The sequence below is a fragment of the Hippocampus comes genome, unplaced genomic scaffold (genome assembly GCF_001891065.2).
Source record: "Hippocampus comes isolate QL1 unplaced genomic scaffold, H_comes_QL1_v1.1 scaffold122, whole genome shotgun sequence".
Taxonomy (NCBI): Eukaryota; Metazoa; Chordata; class Actinopteri; order Syngnathiformes; family Syngnathidae; genus Hippocampus; species Hippocampus comes.
In genome coordinates this window covers 4441669-4453732 of record NW_017842059.1, presented here as the reverse complement: position 1 = coordinate 4453732, position 12064 = coordinate 4441669, and the positions used below count along the sequence as shown (strand labels likewise).

At 40.5% G+C, this 12064-nt stretch overlaps 1 protein-coding gene across 14 annotated transcripts in view; it reads left to right on the top strand.

Moving 5' to 3' along the window:
• Positions 1-12064, top strand: part of phldb1b (pleckstrin homology-like domain, family B, member 1b) — a 114122-nt gene that overhangs the window by 71860 nt on the left and 30198 nt on the right. For 13 of the 14 annotated variants that reach the window (XM_019861223.1, XM_019861232.1, XM_019861231.1 and 10 more), the window contains 2 exons: positions 10073-10390; positions 11029-11166. In XM_019861223.1, coding sequence (XP_019716782.1) covers positions 10073-10390; positions 11029-11166 — 456 coding nt within the window. The remainder of the gene's footprint in view (positions 1-10072; positions 10391-11028; positions 11167-12064) is intronic. The other variant, XM_019861229.1, reaches the window with a different exon arrangement.

Genomic DNA, 12064 nt, shown 5'->3' with positions numbered 1-12064 from the left:
GCCAGAAAAAATGAGTGCGCTGCTATGGAGCGTTTTCTGATAGATTTCGGAAGAAGGTCGAACCTGTCCAACATTGTGCCTCCCCTTTTCCTGCTACACACTTTTTGGAAACGTATGTAATTCTGACATACAGTATTTACCAATTTACGAATGTATGCTCTTTTATAATTATTACAACATGGTTGCCTAATTAGATGAAGTATTTGTTTTCAAGGCTGATTCTAAAATCTGTTATGTAAATCACAGTTGATAAACTGGTAGTCCTGTATTTTATTTGGACGTCATGTCTAATCTTCTTGCAAAGAAGTTTCTTGTTTGCAGGTAACATCTGTTGGGTTTACACAGAGGATGAGTCAGAACCTTAGTAATGTCTGTCACTTGGTTGTTGGCTAACCAAATTGCTGCTGACATGCAGCCTCGGGCTTCAGGGCGCCAGGATGTTCCCATAGTAACCAAATTGTTGTTTCCTAAGCTTTACAAGGGGAAGGGAGGGATGGGACACATCTTGAACTTGTCTGCTACTGATTCAAAACCCACAATTAACAACAAATAAATGTTTTTATGCGTGTGAATGTGATTGTGTATCATCTCTGATGGTATAGTGTTTCACTTGGCTGATCTTCTTGCGGGCAGTGTGGGTTCAACTCCCGCTCTGTGACAGTGTGAATGTGAGTGTGAATGGTTGTCTGTCTACATAAGGGCCCTGTAATTGACTGGCAACCACACAAAGGTGTTGTCTACCTTTCGCTTGAGGTCAGCAGCTCTGACAAAAATTGCAGGATATACAGGTTTCCACTCTCATTGATTCCACTTGCTTAAAGACACTTTTCAAACATTTTTTAGCTGTTTTTGCAAAAATCACCAACCATAAAAAAAACATTTATAAATCGCACACGAGTATAAGTCACATTTTTTGCGGAAATTTATTTGGTAAAATCCAACACTAAGAACAGAAATGTCCTCTTGAAAGGCAATTTAAAATAAAAATAACATAGAGAACAACAGGCTGAATAAGTGTATGGTTTCTCATGTTACATGATGCATAAACAACGAACTGAGAACGTGCCTGGTATATTCACATAACATATTAAGAGTTATTCAGATAACTATAGCATAAAAAACATGCAAACAAGTTTACCAAACCATCAGTGTCACTTGATGCCTTCGAGTCGATGGCATTTCCTCTTCTACGGCTCATCGTCAACTTATTAACACAGGCCTAGAGCGCCCTCTTGCTGTTTAATGTGAAAATAATGTGAAATGATATAATAATGTGTTAATAATTTCAAGCATAAGTCGCTCCAGAGTCGCACCGCGGCCAAACTATGAAAAAAATATGACTTATAGTCCGGACAATACGGTATATTCATCCTGAAGAATGCGCCAAAGGTGTTTGATCAGATTGAGTTTAAGGCTCTGTGTTTTTTTTTTTTTTCTTTTTCACACTAAACTCATAAATAGCCATCCCTTCATGGATCTTGTTTTACACACCGACACATGCGTCAAAAGTGCCATTAAGTTACCCTGGAACTCTAAAATCGAATTATTTTTATTGTCATTGCATGACCTTCGTCTGTAAAGTAGAGCAGTTAGCACTTAATAAGATTTTTTAAATTATCAATAATTATTGTGTTGTGCATTACATTTATGTTGTAAAAATATACTCTTTAATTTGAACTGACAGAAACCTCATGAGAACTTTTATTTGCAGCCCACATCAGGACTGAGAAGGTGTAAACTAGTTCCTCTGTTCTCTGGAATTTTGGAACAACAGGAATAAAATTCAGTTCACCAAAATACTTTGTAAATCCTGTGGACTGAATAAAAAATTAGTTATAGCTATGTTCAGATTTGTTCAATCACTGCACAAATGTTGAGAATATACTGTATATATGTGCAAAAAGTTAAGTGCACACGTCAAGTGTAGATGGATAACGGGACCAGCAATGGCTGCTTGAGATAAAGTATCAAGATTTCTCAGCAGCATGTTTTGTTATTGTATTGTTCGAACGCAGACACTCGCAGCTGTTTGAGAAAGCAAGCCGTGGAGCTGCAGGGCCTGTAATTAGTCACAGTCGATTCATCGTCATGAGAGATTTTCTCGCCCCAGAGCGTATGCATTTAAGTCATTTCACACAGACTCGTTACTCCCCACACAACTGATTACAAAAAACAAGTTAGACAAGTGTTTTCAGCGAGGTTTATTTCAGGAAAAAAAAGCGGTTATTGTTATTGTGAAGTCGGTGCCAGTACACAGCTCACAGGCATCAGGACTGCATGGGGGCTCTGCTAAATTGGATGCGCTGACTCAATGTATCTCAAATTGCAGTTAAGTTTTACTGAATCAACTTTTTGAAATATTAAAGAAGTCCTTAATACATTATGAAACACAAAGCCAACAATACTGTACTGAGTATGACTGGATATGAGTGGCAGCGAGGAATATAAGAGCCCCTGACGTCACGTGACTGATCATCGTGTGCATTCACACAGCCATGCTGGCAGGCTAGTAGCGGCAGCAGGCAATGGACTTACAGTGGAGAGTAGTTGTAAAATTATTCGCATTATTTTGTAGCTCTAATAACAGCACAAATATGCAGAGCAAAAATTCAGCATGTAAGAATTGCAAGTTTTCCTCCATTTCCAGATGTCGGCGGCACGGTGATCAACTGGTTAGCATGTCAGCCTCGCAGTGGAAAGGTGCAGGGTTCGATTCTGGCTCCGGCCTTCCTGTGTTCTCCCTGTGTCTGTGTGGGTTTTCTCCAGGTATTCCGGTTTCCTCCCACATTCCCAAAACATGCATGGCGGTTTAATGGAACACTTTAAATTGTCCCTAGGTATGAGTGTGAGTGTGAATGGTTGTTAGTCTATGTGTGCCCTGCGATTGGCTGGCAATCAGTTCAGGGTGTCCCCTGTCTACTGCCGGAAGACAGCTGGGATAGGCTCCAGCACGCCTGCAACCCTCGTGAGGATAAGCCGATTTGAGAATGGATGGATAGATGTAAGATGTGACAATACTCTTTAAAATGTTTAAAACCACAGTTTTAAGTGATTGAACTATTAGAAAATGGATGAAAAATATTTTCACAACTTAACAAACTCCAAGCCGAGAGCAGTATCACAGAACTAATATTTTGACCCTCTCATGTGTAATTGCATTAAAGAAAACAGAATGACAGCCTAATTCTTCAACATTTGGGGACTTATGATGGATAACAACAAAGAAAAATAGAAACGACATCAAATTGGTGTTTCCGTTTTGGACCTGTAGGTAATCTGTTTTTGCTGATACACAGTTGAGATTAAGTCCATCAGATCCAGACTGTAATGACTGACACCCTGTTGTGGCAGAGACTCTTGGCTTCCATGGCGAGTCTGCAGCACAAAGTCTCACGCTCATGTGAACTCACTCTTTGTCTGGGCACCATAAATTACCAAATATTTTCTTGTAAGGTTGACCTTTAGCCCTGTTGAGGAGGACGTATATCACTATCTTGCTCCACCACCTTGAACCAGTGTGACTCTACTCATCTCTTTGCTTACAATTCAGGTCTCCTGCTAGTTTCCCAGTCCAGTGGGACATCACAAATGATGGCGTCTATTAAGATTAGCAAATCAAAAATACTGCCACACTCTCAAACAGATCATGACATAATGCATTGCAGCCCATTCCTAAACACAACCAGATATAAGTAGATCATATTGCACATTGAACCTGCCGCCCCTGGCGGATAAATATATCTATAACCTGTGTGAAATCTCTCTCTGACGATAAATCTTGATGGTGGCGATGAGCCTTTTTCAGATATGTCTGTAGACTTTTCCTGTTGGGAAAAAAAAAGCAAATTGAGAGTTGATTTTACTTTTGTAGGCGGTATTTAACACTTATTGTACAATTTGGCAGATAAGCAACTTCTTTTTCAATACATATATACACATACTTTGTTTTTGTTTCAATCTGGTTTGAAATGGCTCCTGCAGAATTGCAGTTGACTGCGTGAGCTGCTGTTTGGAAATCTCTCCACTAGAGTGGGGTGTCTGCCTGTTCACACACATGGCATTGCAGCAGCGACCTGAAAACTAAAGAGTGACTGTTTAAAAGAATTCCTCACTGGCGAAAATGTTCAGTACTGTATATGCGTATTCAATGCATATTCTAAAATTGGTATTTTGTGACAGCACAAAGAATATTACTGGTTTCTTAAATTAGAATAATTTTATCATAATCATATTCAAAGTATTTCAGATAAAAGTGAAGCTGTAAAATAAAAATAAAAAATCTAGAATAAAAAAAGCAAAAAGAAAGCTAAAAAACAGTTTTATTATAGAACTTTAGAGGGCATCTTCTCTCTAATTCTGACTCTTGTTCGTCACAACAAATGTTTACATGATCGTGTAAAAGATCATACCAATATTGAGTTTATCTTAAATTTAATTTTAGACCAATCAACAAGACCCTTCTCACACAGGGAAGTCTCTGAAGATTTGGGTGGGAGCAAGGCTGCTCTTCATTTCTCCCAAAGTAGCACAGTGAGTTCACGAACTTAGTCTGGGAACTCTGTGGAGAGAAACTCGCAAGCAACAGTATTTTCTAGGCGACTTAGTTTTGGATTATCAGAGTCTGTCATTGGCTCGTATTGTTTTCGTAGCAGGACACGACCCACACTGAGAAAAGGCCAGAACACGAACAGGCCACGGTTAGTCTGCTCGCCCTGCCAAAACACAGGCCAGGTCTTCTTACAAACATGGCAACCCTAATAATGGTAATTTTTGATGCATTGCTCTCATGATTGTTGCAGTATGATTGAATTTAAAATAGCCCGTGGGTGGTCCTGGATATATCCTTCCTGTCATGTCTGCTTCTTTGCCATGAAAAAAAAAGAATCAAGTCATCGTCCATCCATCCATCTATCCATCCATCCATTTTCTGATCCGTTTTATCCTCACAATGGTCGCGGGGCTTGCTGGAGCCTATCCCAGCTGTCTTCGGGCAGTAGGCGGGGGACACCCTGAACCGGTTGCCAGCCAATCGCAGGGCACACAGAGACGAACAACCATCCGCGCTCACATTCACACTCACACCAGGGGACAATTAAGAGTGTTCAATTAGCCTGCCATGCATGTTTTTGGAATGTGGGAGTACCCGGAGAAAACCCACGCAGGCTTGGGAGAACATGTAAACACAAGTCATCATAAATAAATGAATAAATCAATAAATGAAAACACTCCAACACCATTATTAACTATTCTGTCAATATTTAGTGCAACTACAATACTAAAATACCTCGGTCTTGTTTTTTTTTTTTTTTTTTTTTATCAAACTGATATTTTGGGGGAATATTGAAAAATTCCATCTTGTAAATCAATGACTTTTACATGACATTTTATACTTTTTATTTTTATTACGTGTATGTATTATCCACACATTATATTTGTGTGTTGAACTGAGGGTGAAATGACCCACAACATACCAGGAGGATTACCAGTTTTGACGTTCAAGCACTGAAAACTCATAGGTCATCTCATTAACCCAACAAATGAGAGAACCTTCATTCCCAGTGAGAAGTGTTAGCTGGGCAGGCAGAATTGCCTAAAAGTGGTGTATTCTGGAGTGTAGTTGATCCAAAGTGTTCTAGAAAAATATACCTCAAAACTCATGCGTGATGTCACTCACGTCAGACCTCAGGAAACATTGTACAAAGTATAAGACTTTAGTTTAGCTGCATGTTTTTTTTTTTTTTTTTTAAACGTGATTTTTGGTTCCTACTTTAAAGAGAAGGAATGGAGGTCTCACTTTAAGACATGAAGAAGCGAGCTGGTGCAAATTCAATCGAGGTTATGACAAAATGTCACCTGGCTACCTCAAACTTGATTTCATTGGCTCGATTTTCATGCCCATCAGAATAAGCCTCGCGCAAGGCATGGTCTAATTGGGCGGAGGCAGGTTGGACCTTGTTTTGGTATCTTTGCAGACAATCAAAGCGGCTCCTCCTGTTCCCTTGATAGGACACGTGTGAAAGGCGTAATAGTAATCCTTGAAATGGCAGAAGAAGAAATACATTTGCTTTTGTCCTGCGGCAGTTCGAGGCATGCGAAACATGTTTACAAGGAATTGCAATTTTTGTTGGCTCGGGAGATCACAGACCTGTGAAGTGGGCACTTGAAGACCGCCTTCCACCCAGGGTTATTGTATTTAATGAAAACAAAATAACTAAAAATAAAATTGGAAAAAAAAAATTAAAAATGACAATGCTTGAAAAAATGATAATAGAATGTAACTGCATTTTACGTTTATGAAACTAAAATGAACTGTAATTTCAAGTAGTCTTAATCAAGGTGTTTACTGTATTTACTGTAAACATCAATACAAACATTAACCTGAGTTTTTTCCTTGCAAAGCACATACCACCCTGCCCTCCCCCCAAAAAAACAACCAAACAAGCTAACAACAAAACAAAACTAAACATTAATTTTACTGAGAGATATGAAGGTAAAAAATGTAGTGTACATTGTGTCGTCCGTGGATGGCAGATTCCATGGTCCAGTCCTGTAAGTGTGATGTCATCAGTAATTCTATTTTTGCACCGCCACGTCTTTTTCCTCGGCCTCCTCTAACTGTCACTCTTTCTGCTCCATTGGTTGTACTCCACAGCAAAAGCTTAACTGTGGCTCATTTATAGTGCTCAGGCTGACTGCAACGTGAACTCAATATCTTAAAGGAAAAGTGTAAATAATAGCCATAAATGTGGATTGTGTTTGATCATTTGGAAACTGAGTCTGAAGCAGGAAGTTGTGGGTTACCAAATTAAAAACTCAAAGCATGTGCTTGTGCTGTCAGTGCTTTGTAATCGATATTAATAGTTTTCGAAATTGTGCGACAAGAATCACTGTTAAAGAGTTTAAACTTTCAGAAAAAAAAAAAACGTGAATGCCTTTGTATGTACATACCGGTACTAATTATTTTCATATTTAATTTGATTTCAAAAGAAGACTATGTTTGAGAATCAAATGTTAAAATTAAGGAATTGCTAGAGTAGGCTTCTTAATATTTAGTTAGATGACTTGATCTCGGCCACTGTGTTGCTTTGACTTTTGCTCCTGGCTCGGCATCTTCTTATCTCTGACAAAACGAAATAAAATGATTTTCTTTTAATCATCGGTTGTGCTACATTGTACTTTTGGAGAATCATCCACATGTATGAGTGAGGTGGTACTCTTGGTATGCCAAAAAGGTTCAGGGGTACGCAAGCCTTCAGAGGTTGGAAACCACTGATACTGTCTTCAGTAGCATTATTTATTTGTGGTATTTTACCTGGTCAGAGCAGTTTCAGCTCCTGTAATGTTTCAGCTCCTGTGATGTTCAACATTGTGCCTGGTGTTAATTAAAGCAATGTTTAAATGTGTGTATGTGTTGGCACAATGTAACAATAATGGCATGGTTGTAAACATCTTTCCTTGTTACATAAAGACCACATTTCCCAATTGAATGTTTGGGTTTTTAATTCCTCACATTGCTCTTTATAAAGTACAAAATGTATTATATGCTTCATTCTTCCTTCGCAGTCTGGTATACTGTTATTACCCACAAGGATAAGATAAGATAAGAAAACCTTTATTTGTCCCACAATGGCAAAATTTGCAACCTACAGCAGCAAAATTGAAGGCGGCGGGTGGGGGTGGGGGGTAGAAAAGAAAAACTAAGTATTGCATGCACAAAATAAATGTTTCAGAAAAAGAAACAAAAGGAGCAAGTGGTTATATGTTTGTGGCAATTACATAATGTCCCAAAAAGCATTTACTGTTTCGTGATGTCTGATTATGCATTGTTACTAGTCTGGACTTTCTTAAAGAATATATGTTTGAGCTTCAGACTTACAAGTGTGTCATTGTCAAATGTGACAGTCAGTGTTTCTTTGGCGCTTAAACTGGGCTTTCAAACTAACTACAGTCTCAAAACTAAATTCTCCTTCTTCTCCCTATTAGTGAATTTCATTAGCATCCGCTTCCAAAGTGTGGGCATGAAGATATAATTTTATAATTTCATATTTACAGCAAATTGTTTAACTTGCAAGATGACGTAACTGAATACACCTCTCACAAACTTCTAACTAGAGCCATGGAACAACAATCAAGCACTTTGGCTATGTTCACACTGCAGCTAAATTCCAATTTTTGCCACACATAGATTTTTTCCGTGCAGTGTGAACAGTATAATTAAGATTTTTATGTCGGACCCGGGCCTCCTTCCTATGAGGCTATAAATCGACCTATCCGACATATACGTCGCCGAGGATCAGGGCCGGATGTTTTACAGATAGCAAGATAACAAATGTTAATCTGCCAGCAGATATATGAAAAACAAGACTTTGTTGAACATACCCTGTCTGCTCGGGATGCACAGTACATGTGAAATTGCAGAGCGTTTCACAGAACTGTTCAGCTGTACACTTACTTACACACACTTACACAAGTATTGTAAGCGGTCTGATGAAAGGTACACAGAATGGGATTTGCCGTGGGTGCTTCGGCGAGAAAAGCAACAACATGAAAAGGCTACAAGACAAAACAGGAGAGTCACTCTCCGGGGAGACAAGGCGCTAAACTATTCCAACTGTTGTTTAAATGAAAATAAAAAAAGACTAAATTGAAGAGATCATTCTGAAATGACAGAGTGGCACTCTTGACAAATTGGAGCAAATTATTCAAACGTTCCTTCTCATTATTGCAGAATGTAAATTCATAGTCAATGGAACTTGTTTCTCTGTTTTCTGATGCTGGTCAGCCTCAAGCTTGTTCATATTCAAAAAGTGATTCCTTCAAATTATTGACATTTGGACACTAACCTGGCAAGCCACACCCAGAGCACGCGATTCACCGCGGTTGGGCCTCGGTCCAAAACGAACCATAGAACCACATTGATTTACTTGCTGTGCTGTGTATCCTTTGTGCTCAATGTCACTCTTCGGGGGCGGAAGTCCATCCTCATTCAAAATGGCACGTTTTTTTTTTCTCCCAACATCACATCCACTCTTTGCTGATTGGTTCATTTCGTTTGTCTGTTTGCTCAGGTTTGCTCCATCTCAGAAATGTGCTTGATGAGCCTACTCACCGGCGATTGAGCCTGGATTTCCAGGCTATTTGTATGCGAACAGGTTGTGGTGAGCTAAATTTAGCTAAAATCCCAGATGTGGGATTCTGTGGAAGTCTGACATCAAACAAGTGTCTCAAATTCGATGCGTCAACTTAAATTACATTTTGGCCCGGCCTATTTTAAATGTGATAGAAATTGGACGGTTCCTCATATCCTAAATGTTTTACAACTACCCTCAAGACATTCTGCTAGTCAATAAGACAATGGGTCTTATCTGTTTGCGAGCAGATGTTGAGTGGGAGGACTCAAGAGTAGCTGTTGACTTGCCAGCAAATGTTAGATGCTTGGCTCTTCTTGGTTGACTACAGCAATTTACAGGACAAAGGGGTATTTTTCCTCCCATCCACCCAGCTCAAAGATCACTCATCTGAGATTATAGGTTCAGATGTAGTTATTTTCTCTGAGGAAAAACTGCGAGAGAGTGAGGAAGCATCAGGAAAGGTATATATTTGGAGCTGAAGTGTTCCAATCAATTCTCTAAAGTAATAGAAATTAATGATATCTCACTGGGTCCAATTGTATGGATGAATGCCGGCTTTTCATTTCGTCATATTTAATTCAAATTCCTTCCCATAATGTTCACATTGTCATTCTCCCCCGCATCTAATGGCGAGCTGGCGTATATGTTTTCGTCATGCCAGAACCAGGACTACTTTCTGCTTCCATGTTTAAAAATCTGTCAGTTTCACCATGTGACTCTGAATTCGCACCCTGTAGAGCGGCTTGTTTGGCTGTCCTCTGGGCATTCTGGAGGGGTACGAAAATCCTGGGACTTCTAGTGTTGTCCCAAGTTTTCCCTTAATTTTTTGAGGTGGTCAAATTGTATGACCTGACGGGTGTTTAACTATAGAAGTTCTACTGCTAACCATCTAATCTATAGCTTGTATATAACCCTAATGTGATTTTTTTTCCTTTACTCAGGAGAGACAGCGACTGGAGACAATCCTAAATCTCTGTGCTGAGTACAACAAAGGAGAGAGCAACAGTTCGGACCCACTCAGCTTTGGGAAGACAAGTTTCCCAGGGGAATTTTCAGATGGCTCAGTGCAGGGTGCCTCCGTCAATAGCGTCCTTGGAGGAATATCGACCTCAGCCCCTTTGCGTCTGGCACAGAGACAAAAGGAGAGCGATGAGGAAAACCTGAAGGAGGAGTGTAGTAGTACAGAGAGCACTCATCAGGAGGTGAGGACATCTCCGGCTCCGTGCACAGCATCAGACCTGCTCAATGGAGACAAACAGGTCAGACGGGATGCTTCGTTCACGTATGGTCGGCATGCTGCAGCACAACCCAGCGTGTGCAAAAATGATCCCTGGCTTAATTGAAATCGGAAGCTCACGATTAGCATATTTTACTGAATCCTTGCAGTTGTTTATTTAGTGTACTCATGGTTTACATCACAACAGCAGTTTCCCAGCACAGCTTAAAACAACCTACAAAAATACTGGCTGCTTATGTCAAATCCATGTTGTGTTCACCAACTTCCTCTATTCAAAATACATTTGATGTGTTGAATTATTTCCCTTTATCCATCTATCCATTTTCTGAAGCGCTGTATCCTCACAAGGGTCGCGGGGCATGCTGGAGCCTATCCCAGCTGTCTTGGGGCAGTAGGTGGGGGACACCGTGAACCGGTTGCCAGCCAGTATTTCCCTTTAAAGCAGGGTTTTACCAGGCACATTGGCATAGTAAACAAAACCCATGCATGTTAATATTCATGTGAGCTTCATCCATAGTGGTATACTCAATTCATAAAAAAAAAAAAAAAAAATGTTTTTTTTGGCTGTTCGTAGAATTTGCATGGCAGATTTTTATACGCGTTGGATACTGTTAATGCTTTAACCGAAGCATAATAAGACATTGCCCCCTCTACCTGCAGCATGAGGATGTGGTCAGTTCAGATCGAATGGAGCTTGGTTACCTGGAGGAAGAGAGAGTACGTGTTCTGTCACGGCTTGATGAACTCAAAACTCGGCTGACGGAGCTGGAGCAACAATACCAAGAGTCCAAACAAGAGGTAGCGTGAAGCTAGCACTGCAAAGAAATGATGCTATTGAACTCAAAATACAATGTGTAAACATACATTACATGGACAAAAGCTTTGGACACATGGCTTTTATACCTCGGGGAGCTAAAGTTAAAAGGACGTGCGTAGCTAGTCTTACCATTGATGTCCTCAAAGCTTCAGCTAATTTTTGGACATATATTGATAGATTTTTCTCATAAATCATTGTGCAAAAATCAGTAGGATAAATCTTAATTATTATAAGAAAAATCCATCCATTTTCTGATCTGCTTATCCTCACAAGGGCGTGCTGGAGCCTATCTCAGCTGTCTTCAGGCAGTAGGCGGGGTACACCCTGAACTGGTTGCCAGCCAATCGCATGGCACACATAGATGAACAACCATCCGCACTCGCACTCACACCTAGGGACAATTTAGAGTGTTCCATTAACCTGCCATGCATGTTTTTGGAATGTGGGAGGAAATCAGAGTACCCCGAGAAAATCCACACAGGTACGGGGAGAATATGGAAACTCCACGCAGTAAGGCCGAAGGCAGAATCAAACCCTGCACCTCTGCACTGTGAGGCCGACGTGCTAACCACTTGACCACCGGGCCGCCCATTTATACATATATAAGCTGCCATGCATGTTTTTGGAATGTGGGAGGAAATCAGAGTCTTCTTCTTCTTCTTCTCCTTTCGGCACGTCCCTATTCAGGGGTCGCCACAGCGAGTCAGTAATTTCCATCCGCCCCTGTAAACCGTCCTACCAACTCGCATGGTCGTCTTGGCAAAAGTTTTACGCCGGATGCCATTCCTGACGCAACCCTCCCCATTTCTCCGGGCTTGGGACCGGCACTGGGGAACAGTGCACCCCCAGGGGAGGGCACTGCCCCCCAGCGGCTGGGTT